The sequence below is a fragment of the Trichosurus vulpecula genome, chromosome 1, assembly GCF_011100635.1.
Source record: "Trichosurus vulpecula isolate mTriVul1 chromosome 1, mTriVul1.pri, whole genome shotgun sequence".
Classification (NCBI taxonomy): domain Eukaryota; kingdom Metazoa; phylum Chordata; class Mammalia; order Diprotodontia; family Phalangeridae; genus Trichosurus; species Trichosurus vulpecula.
The window spans coordinates 101,977,679-101,997,768 of NC_050573.1; the positions used below are offsets into that span (position 1 = coordinate 101,977,679).

Genomic DNA, 20,090 nt, shown 5'->3' on the forward strand with positions numbered 1-20,090 from the left:
ACATTAAGGTGACACTTGAATGGTCATTCCTTTAGGACACCAAACAGTGTGGCAAACATCCCTTATGGTTTCTTCTCATCAGGAACACCAATAAAAGCTAAATGACCAGAAACATTCATCATGTTCTCAAAAATGGCTTAGCTAGAAAATAGGTTTGTGTGTTCTATTGCAACAGAATGGAGAGTATGCAGAGACGGAGGCCCGAAGTGAAAGGAGATGGAACAAATCGCCTGCCATGACTAGAGGAAGGAGAGCAAAACCTATCCACCTCTTCCTCTGGTTTTTCTTAGAGGATTGTAGGATTTAGAGTTGGTAGAGCCCTTAAAAACCATCTAGTTCAACCTCCATGTTTTATAGATGAGAAAACTGAGGCCCAGAAAAGGATAGACCCTGGCCCAGGTTCACAAAGGTCATCAAGGGGCAAAGCCAGAATTCAAACTCAGGGCCTCTGCATCCAAATCCAGGGGTCTTTCCATTGCACCACACTGTCTATCACCATTGCCACCAGCACCATTACTACTACCAAACATTTGTTGAGTTCTTCATGCAGAAGCACAGAGGCTAGAAAGAGCTACAAAGAGAGGCCTTGTGCTGTCACAGAAGGCACACAAAACTTATATTGGGAAAACCTGGTTAGAGTCCTGGATCTTCTGTTAGTTTACCATACAGATCTGGGCCTTCCAAATCTGTCTCCTGATCTGTAAAATGGTGGCCTTAATTCCTATCTTGCCTACCTCCCAGTGTGGTTTTGAGGTTCTATTGAGATGATAGATGTGAAAGTGTCTTGGAAGAGTAAAAAGGACCCTAGAGATATGTTTCAGGGGTCGTAGTGTTTGGGTATTTAGGTACCCTAAGGGAGAGGGTATGAGTGCTGCGCTCATCAGTGCAGAATATAACCCCTTCACCATCTTCTCATCCTGTGTGTGATGCTTGTAAATGTTTTCTGATCAAGCTTTTGTGGTAGTTCTGTGCTGGTTTGGGCACCAACATGCCACTCTGGCCATCTGTGCATTCTCTCTTATTTACACTACTCGACTTCCCCCTCAGACTCTGTTTCTAATCACATACATCCTCAATAATGACATTTCTGTTAATAATATCATCACCTCTAAAGCTAGTCTCTGGGACTCGGGAGATTTAAAATCTAACTGGGGGACAAAGGGATGAAGGGTATATGAATTTTTAAAAATGAAAAATGACAAAAAAATACAAGATTAGTAAATAGCAACATCAGGTAATGTATTTTCAGTGCAATGTAAGAGATGCGTATAGGCTTTCAGAAGCAAGAAAGAGGGGAAGTAAAAATTACCCCCATATCATATAATAGTGATGATATTAATAATAACCATAATCATTATCTTTCCACTTGTACTCTTGTCACTCTTTTAGTCATTCTACACAGAAAGTATTTTTTTTTCCTTTGCAGGGGGGAAGGCAGGGCAATTGGGGTTGAGTGACTTGCCCAAGATCACATAGCTCGTAAATGTGTCACGTGTCTGAGGCCGGATTTAAATTCAGGTCCTCCTGACTCCAGGGCCGGTGCTCTACTCACTGCGCCACCTAGCTGCCCCAGTGTATTTTCTTTATACAAAAATATATTATTTTCAAACTCCTTCAGTGACTCTCCATTACTTAACAAGTAAAGTTCAAACTTCTTTGCCTAATATTCAAGGCCCTCCAGAACCTGTAGCCATTCCACCTTTTCCACCTTTATCTCATACCCTTCCCATCTACCTACTCTGTTCTCCAGCCAAACTGGACAGTTGGTCATCTCCCATACGAGTTCTGTAGTTTCCTACGTCAATGCTTTTGTCCGTGTTGCTCCCTCTGCCTAGAATCAGCCTTTTCTCCTTTCCCTCATGCGTCATCTCCATTTGTTGGATTCTCATCTACCCTTTTAAAACCTCAATTCAAGTGTTACTTCCTTCATGAAGCCTTTACTGATACCCTGGTAGGTAAACAACACTCCCCTTCCCTTCTTCCCCTCATGTATTATTTTATATTATAATCATCTGTGTGTTTTATCCTTCTAATATACTGCAAGCTCCATGAGGACACAGAATAAATCTTATCTAAATTTTATATCTCTTCTAAACAAGCATTATCATTGCTATATATCAGGCACTCTACTAGGTGCTAGTAATACAGAGACCAACCCCCAAAGACTCCCTATCCCGAGCTCCCTAAGAAGTTTACAGTTTGCTGGCATGGTCTGAGAAATGATGCAAAGAGCCCTCCTATTTCTGGAGGACAGGAAAGACCTGGAAGGAAATTCTGAGGTTCTTCCCTGCTCAGTGTCTAGGAACATTCCGTTTCTCTAGATCAAAAGGGGAAATTGAGGTTTAGGAAAGCTGCCACCCCCTCCCCTTCTTTAATGAAATCTATACTTTTATAGAGGTCACTGATTGAGCTGGAAGGGACCTAATCCCTCTCCCATATCATAGATAAGGGATATGAGCTCCAAGAGAAGTGACTTGAATGATGTCCCACCAAGTGAACCCATCACAGAACTAGGCCTAGACACCAAGACTGTCTGACCAGACCTTGCCTTTGCTGGACTTTGGGGGTGGGAGTTGGGATGGGGGACGGAGAAGGAGAGCAGCCTTATTTTCACAGTCACACTTTTCTCAGGGACATGTCCCATTTCCAAGAGCATCCGTCTTTCCAGGTTCCCATATCTCCATGTCGATCCCCCTGCTCTTCAGATTCAGCAACGCTTTGGGCAGCTTCCTCCTATGTTGATATGAAAGGAACTTCCACGGATCTCTGAAGTCCCTGGGCCAGATCTTTTAGAAACCCTCAGCAAGAATATCTCTGCCCTCACTGCATCCACTGCGGTGCTCAGACTCAACTACTTTCAATCCATGCTTTGTTGTGTTGTTCCTCCTCCCCTGCCCCTTCCCTTTCCTACCCTCGTCCTTCCCTTTTCCCATGCCTTACCTCCCCTTCTTACCCTCATTTTTCATCATCTGTAATTTTGGCTGAACGTTCTTTAGGCCAGTGACAGATAATAGGGGGCCTCACCTGTGGGGGGTGATTGGAATTTAGAAGCACACCCCCAAAAAGATCATTCCTATCTTATTTATAGGGTGCTGTGCTTTAGCACTCATTCCTACACTCATCCCTCACCTCCCAAATACTTCTGTAGCTGCTTCTAGGTTTTATGTAAGAGCTGATTAAAACCAGCCCAGAACCAAACATTTGGGCAGGCTAACCAGGACAAGCACTCAGGCTGGTCATTGACTTATTGACCAAAATGCACAGGATTGGAAATGAAGGGATTAACTCCAGACCGTGTCATCGACTGTTACCATTTGTCCTCCTAATGGACCAGAGCATGACTGTCCGGAGGACAGCCTATGCGCTCCTACCCCTCCCCCTTCCTGTGGCTCTGACGTATTCTGTTGCCAGTCTTTTATTTTATAGAAGGTTCAGGCTAAAAGGGACTGTGGAGATCATTTAGTTCAGTCCCAGACTGTCCACGAAGGATAAACATTCCCACTTATCATTTATGGAAAATATAGTATGCTGGATCATATCCAACTCCTTACTCTCTCATTTGACGATGGCCTGAACATTGACTTAACAAACACTTATTAAGGGTCTGCACAGTTGTGAGGCAATATGGTATAGCTGGAACTGGAGTGAGAAGAAATCCTGATACTACACTGAACAGATACATGACCATGGACAAGTCCCATCGCCTCCCCAAGCCTTGCTTTCCCCATCTGTAAAATGGGGTTGGAGGGTGGGATAGAAATGCTTTAAAATGCTAAAATACCATATAAATGTGATATTATTATTATTAGTCTAGGTGTTAGAGTGAGAAACAAAGATAGAGAGGCCTTCAAGGAACTCCTGGGTGGTGTTAAGAGAGTTACACAGGTGCACAAATAGGTATAGGGAAAATTTAAGTCCAAGTTTGCAAGAGGATATCAGGTGTCATGAGTTCATAATTGGCAAATATTAGATAGCAGGTGACAGAGAGTTTGAGTTCTGTTGTCACAGACGTGCAGGAGGCTGAGACGGAAGCTCTCAGTTGAGGAAGTGGTCTAGATGTTTCTAGATCTTAGTAAGACAAGTAGAGATGGGGAGGGAACAAGAGAGCAAGATGGGACCAGGACCCTTCTCAGCATGAAAACAGAAGACCAGAGCAATGCCTTAAAGTGAACCTTTTAGGAAAACCAACATGATGCCTCAGACCAGGTCTGGCCACATGCAAGTTGCTTCCGGTGGTGTGAGGCCCCAGCTATTACATCACTTTCAACGTTTTCTCCCCTACCCTCCTCCCACTCTCCATTGCGAGGAGGGAGGTTTGCAGCCCCAGATGCAGAGGATGACGGGACTTCCAGGTCTCAAATCACCAATGCTGGGGTTGAATCCAAGTCCAGCTGAGACTAACTAGAATGACCTGGGATGGAGAAAGGAGAGGGGAATTGAATCAATGGACATTTGCAAGGGTTAGCCCAGAAACAATGTCTTTAACCTTTGTTCCTGAAGCAACTTCCCTTTGCAGTCCCTTTCTCCTGCTTTGATAAAGATAGCCAGTTCTTTCTTGCCCCAAACCTATGATTCAATGATTAAATACTACAAGAGAAGAGCAAAACATGTTCTATGGGAGCTTCTGAGGGGAGAGGTCACAGCTGGTGAATGAGTGAGGACCTTAACGGGGCCACAAGTGTGAGTATTAGTTCTCCTTTTCTAGGACTAGAGATGTAAATGAAGGAGATGTATGTGAATGGGTCATAGGCTGGGACGTCCCTTCCCTGGGCATTTCTTTTTTGATAACTTCTTGTTTCCTTGAGCTGTGCCTCAGTCTTCCAAAAAGGGGGTACCCTCCTCCCCAAAAAAAACAAAGAAATGAACAACAACCAGAAAATTTAATTATGCTCTGATCAGTCAGAGAGTCACCATGCCCTGTACTGTACTGCTTTTGGGTGCTGTTTGGTAAAAGATTGAGAGTTTGTCCAGCAGACAATGAATCATAGTTGGTACGTGTCAGGTTGGAAAAGGAGCCAACTTTAAGCTGTTCCTGAAATGTGGGGGGTACATTCTGCCAAAGTAAATGTGGAGCTCCCTTCCCAGAGGCTCTGTATGCTATCCTAACTTCTTTCCCACTCACCATCATTCCATCATGTAGATCAAGGAGAGAGGGGAAGGAGGGCCTTTGTGGATTAGGAAGAAGGACTCATTGTGGCCACCATCTTAGGAAGAGGCCAGGGTGTCATTTAGGTGCTTAAACATGGGGTCAGTTTGGGTCTTGGAAAGACCCATGTGTTCAGTGCTAGAAGATCTGAGTTCTAGTATACCCCCGGCCTTTTTCAGCCTCTGTTTCCTCACCTCTAAAATGGAATGATAATGTGTTCCTCAGGCATGACTGGGTATAATAAGTGCTTCTGATTTCCTTGGAGTCTTTGGTGTAAGAGTCACAGAAGTGAAGATGAAAAACTAGTCTGAGTTAAATGAAGCCTAACCTTCTTGATAGAGCACGAGACAGAGATTCAGTAATACCTCGGTTTGAATCCTGTCTCTGACATTTAGCTGTGTGACCCTGGACAAATAATTTTTAAAACTTTCATCATTATTATTATAATCATCATCATCTTCATCAATAATGATAAAGATGATGATGGCAAAGCACTTTAATGTTACCTCATCAAATCTTTTCAGCAGCCCTGTAGTTAACTACCATCTTTATCCCCATTTTACAGATGAGGAAACTCAAGACTGGGCAATATTAAGTAGCTTGGCCAGTATCATCACACAGCTAATAAGTATCTGACTCAGGATTCCAACGTAGGTCTAAGCAATGCCAAGTGTAATAGAGCTCTATGTCCTCTGTCACCTAGCTGCCTCAGCTTCTCCATGTGTAAAATTGAACTGATAGTAAGCCTCTGCCTCACAGAGTTGTTCCAAGTATCAAATAAGATAATGTAATGTAAAGTGTTTTGCAAACCTTAAAGTCCTCAATAACTGTGAGCTATTATCACTATTAAGATCATTTGGGAGTTTGGGGCAACCCCAGCCAAGAATGTCTAATAAAAACAGTTAATTACTTGGTAACTTGTAATGCAAAATAGAAGACCTAGGGATGACTGCCCCTTTTGCCATTCTGCGGAAGGGGGAGAAGCTAGGGAAAGAGCATTGGCCCTGAAGCCTGGGGACCTACGCTCAAATCCTGGCTTCAAACACACTTAGCCATATGACTGTACATTTAGCTGAAACCATGGCATTTGGGGTCAAAAGATCATAGATCCGGAACTAAAAGGGACCTCAGATGCTGTTCTAGCACAACCCCAACATTTCACAAATGAGGGAACTGAAGGCTATAATTGGCATTCAGTTCCCAGCCTTCCCACTTACTATGCGACCTTAGACAAACAACATCATTTAACTTTTCTCTCCTTTAGTTTCCTCATCTGCAAATGAGTGAGTTCAGCTGAATGGTCTTGGGGGTCCCTTCCAGTTACCAATTTATGTCTACCAGGGCCTTTCCAGCCCATTATCTGTGACCTAATGTGCAAATCTTTTTCTTCCTCTAAACCTCCATTTCATTATTTATAAAATGTAGATAACAATATGGTCCTACCTTTGTAAACCCTGAAGGTTGGGGCCATTGTTCTGTTGACTTTGACTTTGCTTAGAAGCCTCTACTTAACAATTTTAAACTTTTTTTTTAAATCAGAAATTGGGGAGGAGAGAGAGAGAAAGACAGAGAGAAGAAAGCTAGGGATGTGAAAGCAAGTGGGAGATTTTTTCTTCAAGTACTCATCAGTTTCATTCTGTTTTCTTCTTTCGTGCAGATGACAGCTGGGTCCCTGTGATTCAAGCAAGCCCCGGCCCTTTCACCTGCGCCTTTGATTGGCACCCAGGATTCAGTCCCAGGGAGGACAAACTTTTCTGAGGTGTGAGGGAAAGAATCTTTCATCTCACAGCAAGGTCCCTTCATTGATATTCTCCACCTGAAGGCCAGCCAGACTCTGACACAGATATTAATTGCCTCTCAATCTGTTCGAACAGGGAAAGGAAATTACTGTTATTTGTTTTGATTAAAGCCTCAAAGAGAGAAATCAGTCGCTATTTAGGAGGACTGAAGAAACAGAACCAGGATTATTTTATTTTAAACACTAAATGATAAGATAAATGGAACAGAAACTCTCCACATGATACAGTTACAGTCTCCAGAAGATTACAGAAGTTTCAGGAAACAATGGAAGACTTCTCAAAGAGATGAATTTGTTTTTGGCCTTACACCTCCAGTAGAGATAGCCTCTCTCTTCCTCCTCTGACCAGATAAGGCCTCATCTCAATATTTCAGCTGCTGGGAACCTCTTAATCCATTCCTGCCTGCTAAGACTCACCCCAGGGGAAAAAGATGGCAGTGATCAGGAAGAAAGGCCTGAAAGTGTTTACTTTTGTCCTCCTTCTGGTTTTTCTCACATCCTTCTTCTTGAACTATGCTCACACCACAATTACCTACACCTGGTTCCCCAATTTCTCAGAGCATTTCAAAAGATTCATGAAGCACCCTGAAAGACCCTGTAGTTGCTCCCAGTGCATCTCGGAGACTGGGTTTGTGCCCTGGTTCGATGAGAGGTTTAATCATACAATGCAGCCGTTGCTGAATGCCCAGAATGCTTTCTTGGAGAATGACACCTATAGATGGTGGATGGTAAGTAGTTGGGGGCAGAACTTGGGTGTCTGAACCTACAGGGTCCACCAATGAGTCTTAACTGTGTACTGACCATGTGCCCAGTGATGGTGGTTGTATAGTGTAGGAGGGGATGCAGGAGAGAAGGCCAAGATGTGCTGGTCCATCTGACCAATTGTTACATTTTCAGTGCGAGCATTTACACCTAAGCCGTTGGCAGGCTATAGATTAGGAATTGGTGTATAGTTTTGTTGATTGCCTAAGACTTAAGAAAGAACATGTTAATAGTTCATATTAAACTTAAAAGCCTATCCTGGGTAAATTTTTTTTCAGAGAGTCAGTTGCTAAACATTCACTGTCTCTGGAAAAGACATATAGGACACAGTCCCTGCCTTCAAGAAGCTTATATTCCAGGAGACATAGAATAGCTGCAAACAATACAAAGTATATAATGATGTTGTTCAGAGGAGATAGGTAAAGGGCTGTTATGAAAAGATGAACTAGGTCAGGACGTGAGATTGGGGGGTGTTAGTCCTGGCCCTGCCTCTCCTACTTGTGAATTCTACAGATTTTGCACATCATTCGATCTCTCAGTGCTTACCTTTTCTCCTTGATAAAATAGACAATATCAGCACTAGCTGACAATAACAGTAAGAGTTGACAGTTACATATAGCACTTACTATGTGCCAGGCACTGTGCTAAAGCTTTACAAATATTATCTCATTTGATGCTCACAACAACCCTGGGAGATAGGTGCTGTTGTTATCCACATTTTATAGATGGGGAAACCAAGGCAAATAGAGGTTAAGTGACTTGCCCAGGCTCACACAACTAGTAAGCGAATGAGGCTAGATTCGAACTCAGGTCATAGCCTAAACATAGATGACAGACATGTCATCTGAAAACCAGCCTGGCTAAATTTGGAGAGTCTTATCACCAAATTGGCTGGAGGGTGATACATTTTTTAGGTAGAGCAATTTTTGAAAGGCATAAGGGCATAAAGGGGGTAGGGGTGTGTCATCATCTCAGTACCTACACCAACAGTATCCATCATGGATGCTCTGAATTAACAACCTTCATCACAGGTGCCTTATCCAGGGGCACAAAGCTAATAAATAGTGGGACTGAGTATGGAGAGAGGGAGAGATAGACAGAAAGGTGGAGAGATGAATGGACAGATAGAAGGGATAGAAAGATGATAGAATGTATGGATAGGTGATAGCTGGAAAGACGGGTGGATGATAGAATCAATATAGATGATGGAAAGATGGATAGAAAGATGGATAAGTAGATAGACAAATGAATAGAAGGATGGATAGATGGGTGATAGCATGGACGGATGATAGATAGATGTAAAGAATTTATTGAGTACTTTTTATGCTTGAGACATTGTACTAAGTACTGGGAATACAAATAGAAGCACTTGGCTTCATTCTCTCCTGCCATGCTTTCTAACTGCAATGGCCCAACACCACTTTTCTCCCTCCTCTTGGCTTTGCCTCCCTCTCCATTGTCTCTCTCCCACTTGATCCCAGTCCAACCATGAACCTCTGCCCCAAGAGCCCCTGTGGGAGTCTCCTCTTTCTCTAACTCCCCTCACATTGCAAGATAAGCACCTGACACTGCCAGTCCCAGCTGCCTTCCCACACACATGCTCCTTACCAAAAGAAGCAAAGTCTGCAGGTAAGCGGTCCAGGAGTCCCATGTGGGTATTGTGAAAGGGGTAGGGAAGGCTTATGACCCACAGCGCTGAGCTCATTACTTGTTCTCAGAATCACTGAGTACAATGGCAGTTCAAAAGATGGAGGCCTTGCTCAGCTGTTTCTCATCTTTATGTTTTCCAAACTGCTTTCATACCTATTGTCTCATTTGCCCCCGCCCCCCAGATAATCCAAAGGGTTAATCAGGAAAGCAGTTGTTTATTATCCTTAATTACAGATGAAGAAACTGAGACAGAGAGGGTTTGAGCCAGGACTGAGGTCACCAAGATAGCCCAGGTGCGATTAGAGCTTGTGTATCCTTATTCCTACTTCTGTATTTGTTTCTTTGAATTACAGTGAATTATAGTTGTCTGTGTTTGTATCCTGGTCCCCTGCCTCAAGTCTCCCCTACTTCAATGCATCCTCCATTCAGCTGCCAAAGTGATGGAAAGCTTGAGTCTGGCAGTGTTCTCCCCCCTGCTCACTGAGCTCCACTGGCTCCCTATTACAATACTCCAGGATCAAATAGAAAGCCCCTGTTTGGCATTGGAATATCTTGATAACCAGGCCCCTTCCAGCCATTCCAGTCTTCTCCCACTTTGTGACCCAGCTGCCCTGCTGGCTTTCCCTCATTCACATCACTCCAGAACTCCAGTCCCTGCCTTTGTCCTGGCTCTTCCCCATTCCTGGACTGCTCTCCCTCCTCTCTTCTGCCTCCTGCTTTCTCTGACTTGACTTAGCTCAAATCATGTTCTATAATGGAGGCCTTTCCCAGCCACCCCCCCACCCCCCCACACACACACACCTGCTGGCTCCTTCTCTCCTACAGCTACCTTCATCTGAGTACAGTCGTTAAAAAAATAATGTATTTGTTTTTAACATTCATTTTTTTGGAATTTTTAATTTAAAATTCTCTCCTCGTTCCTGTCCCTCCCCCACCCACTGAGAGGACAAATAATATGATATGAATTATAAATGTGAAGTCATGCAAAACATTTCCATATTAGCTATGTTGCAAAAAAAAGTAAACAAAAAATAAAAAGCAAGAAACAAAGAAAGTGGGGAAAATATGCTTCAATCCACATTGTGCATTTTGATTCTACCCAATTGTTTATAATATTGTGTCCTTCATTAGAAAGTCAACTCCCTAAGGGCAGGGACTGTTTCTGCCTTTCTTTGTACTCCTAGATCTTGGCCTGGTGCCCAGCACATTGCAAGCCCTTAATAAATACTTCTTAACTGATTGACTGTCCACCTCCTGGACTAAAAACTCCCTGAGGGCAGAGATCACCTAACTGTACCTCCTCAGAGCCTAACAGAATATTCTGCCAATTTCTTGGTTGTTCAGTCATTTTTCAGTCATTTCCTGATGTTTGTAATCCTGTTTGGGGTTTTCTTGACAAAGATATTAGAGTCATTTGCCATTTCCTTCTTCAGTTCATTTGACAGATGAGCAAACTGAGGCAAACGGGGTGAAGTGATTTGCTCAGGGTCACACAGCCAGTAAATATCTGAGACCAGATTTGAACTCAAGCCTTCCTGACTCTAGGCCCCATGGTCTATCTGCTGTGCCACCTAGCTACCCCGGGCTTAATAAAATCTTAATTATTTTCCCATTATACTATTATACCTGCATATTAATAACAATATCTCAAAGATGATCTAGTCCAACCTGCCAACCCTTATATGAATCCCTTCTGCAATGGCTCCAGTCCAGTGTTCAGCCAGTTCCTGTGTATGGATAAGTGACTCACCATAGCTTGAGAAAATCTGTTGTGTTGTTAGATAATTCCAGTCCTTAGGAAGTTTATCCTTGTATTGAGCCAAGCTTGGCCTTCCTGTGACCTTAACCATCTCTCCTAATTCTGCCCTCTGAAGCCACACAAAATTAACTATAATCCCGCTTCCACATGAAAATGCTTTAGCTATTTCTGTATAATGATTTGCCTCCGTCCTCAGCCAAGTTTATTTTTCTCCAGGTTTAAAAACAAAAGGATCACAGAATTAAAGCTGGAAGAGGCCTTAAAAGCCATTTAGTCCAACTCTCTGATTTTTTGCAAATGAGGAAACTGAAGCCCCAATGAGGCTACATAAATTGCTCCAAATCACTTAGGTAGTTTAGAGCAGTGTGGCGTAGGGCCCTGGACTGGTAATCAGGAAGACGTGAATTCAAATCCTACCTCAGATACTCAATAGCCATGTGACCACAGATACAGCTTCAGTTTGTCCACCTGTATGAATGGTTGGACTTAACTTCTAAGGTCCCTTCCGTCTCTAAATTATACTATGATAGGTGATAGAATTCAGATTTGAATTCAGATTCTCTGGCTCCCACCCAGTGTTCTCTCCTCTGTACATAAGAATCCTGAATTTCTTAAAGTGATCCTTGTATAACGTAGTTTTAAGTTTCTGAGAGAGGGAGACAGAGAGAGGGAGACAGGGAGACAGAGAGAGATCAGATGGATGGATGGATGGATGGATAGATGGATAGATCAGACAGATAGATGGCTAGACAGACAGACAGCTAGATACATAGATACATAGATGGATGGATGTTTAGATAACTTACTAAGCACTTACTATGTGCCAGACATTATGCTAAGTGCTGGGAATACTAATATGGATGAGCAAGACAGTCCCTACCCTCAAGTAGTTTATATTCTAATAGGGGAAGATAGTCCATAAAGAGGAGCTACAAAGCTGAGTGAGGGGGTGATGCACACTGTGAGATGGTCCATAGATGGCTGGAGAGGTGACAGGAAGGTGTGAATGCGTGATTCTGGTCAAGAGAAGGTGGCAGTCTCACCTCTCAGAGGAGCCCCCTGATTGCCCCCCCTCTAGCCAGACTGCCATTTGTCTGTATCCTTCCTACAGTATGGCCCCCAGAATTGAGCAGAATTGAATTTTATCCAGATGTAGTCTGACCAGGGTGGAGTATAGTGAGTCTATCACATCACCCATTCTGACCATCATCTGTCTTCTGATGCTCCCCAAGATTACATCTGCTTTTTTGGTAGCCACAACTAACATCTGCCTTATATTATATTGAGTTTGTAGTCAGCTTATGGTTTCCAAGGTTTTGGAAGAGATCCCGAATCACTAAACCTGGATCAGGGAGGAGGATAACTGTACCCTCCCACCACAGGCAGCACACGTCTAGTCCATGTCTAATGTGGTACCCCTTGTTAGAGAGACTCCTGGACTGGAACAATCCTGGGTGACAGAACAGATCTTCTCAATGTAAGAAAAAAAAAACTGTCCAGAAATGTCACAAGGTGCCTCAAGAAGTAGGGAGTTGCCTGTCACTAGAAATCTTCAGACACGAAGCAGCTGGACGGCCACTTATAAGGGATTTGATAAAGCGGATTCCTAATTGGGGCAAGAGTTGGGCTAAATGCCCTCTGAGCCCCGTTCCAGTTCTCTAAGTCTTTGATTCAGTGATTCTGTGGTGTTTCTGGCGTTCTCATGTTTCTCTTCTGTTCAAGTCTTCAGGGCATGATGCAAGAGCCAACTATATAGTCAGACAGTTAGAAAACTGGCGAGGAAACAAGAGAGATGAGCTCACTTAATGATTTCCTGGTTCAAGCCCAGGGTTCGGTTGAGAGTAGTAGGAATAGCATTAGGTGTAGAGCCAGAACACTGGCTCTGTCCTCTATGGCTATGTGTGCCTGAGAAAATAACCTAATTCCTCGGAGCCTGTTTTGTCATCTTCAAATGAGTCAGATGATACTCCCTCTGCCCACTTCCCAGTGTTGTGGTGGGACTGGATGAGGTCGAAAAGGTGTGAAAGTGTTTTATAACCTACGACGTGCTGTATGAACCTAAAGGGTTAGCATCTCCCACCTTCTTCAAGAGATCTTTCCTATTCTTCCCCCTCTGCCAGCTTCTAGTACCTTCCCTCTGAGATTACCTTCCGTTTACGCGCAATATGTACCAAGTACATCTTGTTTTCCCCGGACAAAGATCATGCTTTTGTCTTTCCTTGTGTCCGCAGCCCTTAGCACGGTACCTGGTACTTTTTTTGTTCAGTTGTTCTTTACTTATGTCCAATTCTTCATGGCCCCATGCAGGGTTTTCTTGGTAAAGATACTGGAATGGTTTGCCATTTCCTTCTCCAGCTCATTTTACAGATGAGGAAACTAAGGCAAACAGGGTTCAGTGACTTTCCTAGTCACACAGCTATTATGTGTCTGAGGCCAGATTTGAACTCAGATCTTTCTGAATCCAGGCCCAATAATCTGTTATTGGGCCTAGCTGCCCACCTGATAGATAGCAGGCATTTAATAAATGCCTGTTGACTCATTTGACGGATTCAAGAGTGATCAGAGGGTTATAGTAGTAAATGGATTTTAAACCTGGCTCTCCCACGTTCTAGCTTGTGTGATCTTTTAGGAATCACTCCTCCTCATCTGTAAAAATGAGGCGTTTGGACTTCATTGATTGCTGAAGTCACTCCCAACACTAACAGACTGACTTCTGTGACCAGTTCCTGTGAATAATCTTATACTGCAGTAGTCTATTACCTGACATGGGGAGAGAAGGGCTGATAATAATAAATAGCTAACATTTAGATTACTTTAGGGTTTTCAAAGTGCTTTACAAATCTTGATTTAATATTTAATTTAATTAATTTAATCATTTAATCCTCACAACAGCCCTGGGAAGTCAGTGCTATTATCCCCAATTGTTGTTCGGTCATTTCAGTCATGTCTGACTCTTTGTGACCCTATTTGGGGTTTTCTTGGCAAAGATCCTAGATTGGTTTGCCATTTCCTTCTCGAGTTCATTTTACAGATGAAGAAACTGAGGAAAAGTTAAGTGACTTGCCTCGCATCGCACAGCCTGTAAGTGTCTGAGACCACATTTGAACTCAGGAAAATGAGTCTTCCTGACTCCAGGCCTGGCACTCTATCCAGTGCACCACCTAGCTATACACCATCCCCAGTTTACACTTAAGTAAACTAAGGCAGACAGAGGTCACACTGCTAGTAAATGTTTGTGTCTAGATTTGAACTCGGGTCTTCCTGACTCCATGGTCCAGAACTCTACCACTGTACCACCTAGTCACTGCTAACAGACTTACAGAGGCTTCTGTAGACAGTCAGTTGGTCAACAAGTATTAAGCAGTCACTATGTGCCAGGCACTGTGTTAGGCACTAGGGATAAGAGTGAAAACTAATGGTCTTAGAAAGGTCTAGTTTTCTAGTGGGAGAAACAACGTGCCAATAACTGTGCGTGTTTACAGGCTAGATAGAAGGTAATTTCAGAGGAAAGCACATGATCAAACTGACTAATAAAGAGCTGCGTCTCCACCCTCACTCACTGGAAGTTTCACCTGGGTGGGGGCCTGTCCTCATAGACTTCTCCACCCCAGCCAGTGACTGTCTTAGAATTGTGGACCGTTGGCTTCCTTGGAAACCCGCGTCAGCCCGGCCAGTAGAAAGCCCAAATTTCAGATGCCTTCTGTCTCTCCTTAGCAATAATTACACAGCCTCCCCCGAGTGACACAACCTTCCAGTATGAAATGAAGGGTAGGAAAGATTGTTTGCTTTTGGGGTTGCTACGGGAGGACTTTATAGTCTCTGGGAAGAAGCCAGGATGGGTTTGTTTTGCATAAAATAGCCTGGTTTTACACAATAACCAACATTCAGGTGGGGGACTGATGAGTCCTGAATCCTCATGGTCACTGGGCTTTAAGTGACTCAACCGACCCCCACCCACCCTCCTCCTCCACCAAAGGAAACATGTTAGAAGACATTTCCCTCCCAACAGGTGCATTCAGTCCTACTGAGAGCAAAAACATCCTCAAAGGAAAATGTTATTGCCGTTACCAAGGAAAACTGGGCTGCTTTGGAGCAAACCCTAACCTGTGAGGAGAACCACACCCTCCCAGAATCATAGGACCATAGAACCTCATAATTGGGAGCATCCCCAGAAGTCATCTAGTCCAGCCTAAACAAGAATCCCTTCTTGAGCATCACTGAAAGTCACCTAAAAGTCTGCAGTGACGGAGGGGGTCCTAAGACAGCCCGCCCCACTTTTGGACAGTCTGCAGTGACAGGGGCGAGGGGGAGGTGGTCCTAAGACAGCCTGCCCCACTTTTGGACAGTCTGCAGTGACAGGGGCAAGGGGGAGGGGGTCCTAAGACAGCCCGCCCCACTTTTGGACAGTCCGCAGTGACAGGGGTGGGGGTGAGGGGGTCCTAAGACAGCCCAGTTCACTTTTGGATAATTCTGCTTGTGGCAAAGTTTTCATTTTGGTTTTTTTTTCCTTAGTTCCACTAGAAAGGCTTCCTCTTTGACTGACATTACACTCTTGTGTATGGCTCTATTGACCTAGAAAGGATGGGAAAAAAGTCCCACGTCTTCTTTTGGATTTTCACATCCAGAGCCTGCCTATGACATGGCTACCACAGTACACCAGTGAGTCAGTAAGCCAGGCACTGTACTAAGCACTGGAGATCCAAAGAGAGGCAAAACCAGTCTCTGTACCCACAAAATTCTTTTTTTTTACGTTCTTATAATATCATTTGTTTTTTAACATTGCCTAAACTTCTCCCTTTTATCCCTCCCCCTTCCCAGAGAGTCATCCCTTAGAACAAAGAAAAATTTTTAAGGGAGAAAAATGGAGAAGGAGAAATAAAATCAGCAAACTGGTCAGTGCTTCCAAAAAAAAAAACCCAAACAGACAAACCTCACACTGTATGAAACATGCCACATCCATTCTCCCCCTGCCACCCCACACCCCTCTGCAGGAGAGGCAAGGGAAGTATCCTCACATATCTCTTTTTTGAGGTCAAGTTTGTTCTTTGTAATTTTGCAGCATCCATTGTCCTTTTAATTTAAATTATCATGACAGTCAAGAATTCATATTCTAATGAAAGATACAAACCTGAAAACACCTATGGGCACATCAGAGATAAATACAGAGTAGATGTAAGGTAATCTTAAAGGGGAAGGCTCTAGCCAGCATCTGAGAGGACTGAAAGGTCTCCTTTTATTTTGATATATTTTATTTTCCCCCAATTACATGTTAAAACATTTTTGTTTTAACATTTTTTTTTAAATTTTGAGTTTTTCCTTTTACTTTAAAATCGATATCTGTGCCCTCCCTTCAGGTCAGCAATGCCGATGGATAGGGGGACCCCAAAGGATACAGTGTCCCACGCATTTGAAAATCATAGAAATATAGTCATCCCATTCAATCTGGAAGAGACCTTAGAGATCATTTAGTCCAGCCTCCTCATTTTACAGATGAGGAAACTGAGGCCATTGTGGGGAATGACTTGCCCATTTTCCCCCAGCAAGTTATTAGCAGGGCCAGGACCAAGAACCCTGGTCTCCTGTTGGTCCAATGGTCATTCCATTACCAGATTAAAGATTTTTAATTTCTCCCACTAAGGCAGCCCTATACCCCTTGAATAGGAACCATGGTGTTGTGTTGTATTTGTTTGTTTGTTTGTTTGTTTGTCTTACTTATGTGGTATCTCTCATAGAACTAGACATTTGGGGAGCCCCATAGGTGCAATAGGGTCTTCCTGATGTGAATTGACTTTTTTAAAGCTATTCTTGCTGACTCAACAACTCTCCAAAACATTCTGCCAAGTGTGGAAGGGGCTGTGATTTTTTCTGTGGAGGGACTACCCACTCCAGTGAAATCACAGAACCTAGGAAGGGTGAAATACTTTTGCTGACTCAGAATTTGCAGCTGAAAATTTCCCCCTAATTATAGCTTACGACCTCCCAAAGCAGATGATTCTATTTCAGGGGTATCTCTAATTGTTAGGTAGAGACTCTTTTTGTCGAGCTGAAATATGCCTCCCTGGTAACTCCCTCTTACCTCTAGGACCAAATATAAACTCCTCTTTTTGGTACAGGAAGCTCTTTACAGCCTGGCCCTTTGTCCTTAAAAACATTACTACTCTGCGCATGCTCTGGCCTCCTCGCTGTTCCTCACACACGATGGTCCAGATTCTGTCCCCATCTTTGTACTTTGTTCTCCAAGCTTGGAATGCTCTCCCTCCTGATCTCTGCCTCAGAATCCCCGGCCTCCTCTAAGCACCAAGTCCTGAAGGAGGCCTCAATCAATAGTGTCTTCTTCTCCCAGGATACTTTCCATCTCTTCTGTTATCTTGTATGTATCAATTTGTGTATATGTGGTCTACCCCATTAGAATATAAGTTCCTTGAGGGCAGGGGCTATTTCTTTTTATTTTTCTTTTCATCCCCAACACTTCACACAGTTCATGGCATTTAATAAGCCCTTCATAAATGTTTGTTGATTGACTGAGTCTCAATCCAATCCAATTCAATAAGCATTTATTAAGCACCTCCTATATACCACTGTGCCAAGTTCTGGGGATGCAACTAATAAAAAAAAATAATCCCTGCCCTCAAGTTGCTTACCATCTAATGGAGAGAGAGAACACACAATAGGAGATAGGAAAGCTGGGAGTGGGGGGGGACCACAGGGGAAGAAGTAAAGACCATATCTGGCCAAGGGCATCTTTTCCATGGAATTGATCCCAGACATGGCAGCAGATGCAAAGTGGAGGGGGCTGAGAGTCCGCATTAGGAGGAGTTTGGTATTCCACTCTCTAGTCAGAGGGGAAAGGAGGCAGAGAGAGATGGTGGCAGGTAAGATTCGAAGTGATGAGCTTATCCTGGGAAGATCATCTTATGCCATGGAGTTGACGCCAGGCAGAGCAACAGACGCAGAGTGGAGTGACTCTCAGGGTCGGAAAGGATATCAGAGGCCATTTAGACTAACCTGTGCCTAAAAAGGTTCTACCTGGCAAGGTGGGATCACTCTTCTCTCCTGGGTCTCCTGTCTGCCTGTCTGGAGCAGTTTTATTCTGTTATTTCTCCCATGATAGTATAGCAGGTGCCTACTGTAGAATTCAGAGGCCAGGCTACAGTTCACAAAGGAGCCATTTAACAAAGAAGCATTTCTGCCTTCTCCCCCAGCCCAGCTTGGTCATTAGGACAGTAGTACCAGGAGCAACCAGCAGTAGATGGGCTTTCTTGCTGAGGATGCCTGTGGCATTTTTGTTGAGTGTGTGTCTCCTCTGGCCCTTTGCTCACAGAAACTCCAGAGGGAGAAGCTGCCCAGAAGACTAAATGACACCTTGAAGGAGCTGTTCCGAATTGTTCCCAGTGACGTCGACCCGTTCCTGGAGAAAGGGCCTCTAATCTGCAGACGCTGCGCTGTCGTGGGCAACTCAGGAAACCTGAAGCAGTCCCAGTATGGGAGAGACATTGACAGCCATGACTTTGTGCTGCGGTGAGTGAAGGGGCCCTCCTGTCCTCAGAGAGTCTCCTGGTTCCCAGGATGCTGCCCACTAGGTGGCATTGCCTTCTCGCCCTCCCTAAGAGAGGCAGCTGCAGGGAGCTATAGAAAGGTCACAGGGATGGAAATCAGGAGGCTCTGGTTCTACTCCGTGTTTGGTCTCTGATGAATTGTATTACCTCAAGGAAATCATTTTAACTATCCACGCTTCAATTTTTTCATCTGCCAACTGGGGATATTAATGCCATTCATATCTACTTCATTGGGAGCGTCAAATGATAATAACATTAATGATGAAAGCAACAACTTATTTATATTGCGCTTTAAGCTTTGCAAACAAATTACATATATTATCTTGTTTGACCCTAACAGCAACTGTGAGGAAGGTGCTATTATCCACATTACACAGATGAAGAAACTGAGGCTGAAAGAAATGAAGTCCTTTGCCCAAGGTCACACTAGTAAATGTCTGGGACTAGATTTGAACTTGGGCCTTTTTGGTGCCAAGTTCAGCAATCTAAGATCTTTGAAAAACTAAAAGGTGCTACCCAAATAATGGTATCAAACATTTATCTGACACCTACAGTATACACTGAGGAAGACACAAAGTTTCAGTAAGAAATATTCTTTCACTGAACCCCAATTGCCCTGCCTTCACCCCTTCGAAAGAAAGGAAGAAAGAAAGAAAGAGAGAGAGAAATATTCTTTAGCCACAGAAACCTTACATTCTATTTGGTAGCTGGGGTTATAGGATACCAAGACAGTTAATTATGTTCATTCATTCATTTACCAGTTATGCACCAGGAGAATGCTCCTTGCCTTCAAGGACCTTAATTCTAATATAGCTTCTATTCTATAATACTATATGGTAAGGACATTAGAAGGTCATATGAAATGTTACATGACTTCCAAAGGAATTCGGAAATAGGAAAAGAATGTTACTAAAATACATTCTTGTAGCCTTGCTATTCTAATACTATTCACTGCATGCTGTGATTTATATCCAAATTTATCTTCCTTTGGGCAGAACACCCCCAGATAAAGGGAGACAAGAGGAGGGGAAAGGAGAGGAGAGGAGAGGAAAAGCTGAGTTACCCAACTGGAACTAGCCAGCTGGCTCCCCATTGAGGCAGTTCAGACTACTCACAAGTTGTGGTTCGTCCTTCATTCTCAAAGAGGACCGTGACATCAGGGAGATGATGACATGACTTGCAATTGACTTTGAGGGAGGGCTGTACAAGGTCACCAGCCTCACTTTCTCCTCTGGAGCCATCTGGGTCCAGTGGCCTGATATTCACTAGGATGACTGGAGACGGCACAGGGTGCAGTGGGAGACCCTGGCCCTTTTAAGCTAAGGTCTTTTCAGGTTCTCACTTTGAGTGAAGTAACGCCCATTCAGTGAATAGGTCTCTTTAAGAAGTGAATCAAGGGATGGCACCTTTAATTAAAAA

The 20,090-nt window shown here is 43.6% G+C and overlaps 1 protein-coding gene across 3 annotated transcripts in view; it reads left to right on the forward strand.

Annotated features, from left to right (window-relative positions):
• ST3GAL1 (ST3 beta-galactoside alpha-2,3-sialyltransferase 1) overlaps positions 1 to 20,090 on the forward strand; it is a 136,258-nt gene that overhangs the window by 96,427 nt on the left and 19,741 nt on the right. For all 3 annotated transcript variants that reach the window (XM_036753930.1, XM_036753944.1, XM_036753938.1), the window contains 2 exons: positions 6,804 to 7,672; positions 18,437 to 18,633. In XM_036753930.1, the coding sequence (XP_036609825.1) occupies positions 7,376 to 7,672; positions 18,437 to 18,633 (494 nt within the window). In that variant the 5' untranslated portion in view covers positions 6,804 to 7,375. The remainder of the gene's footprint in view (positions 1 to 6,803; positions 7,673 to 18,436; positions 18,634 to 20,090) is intronic.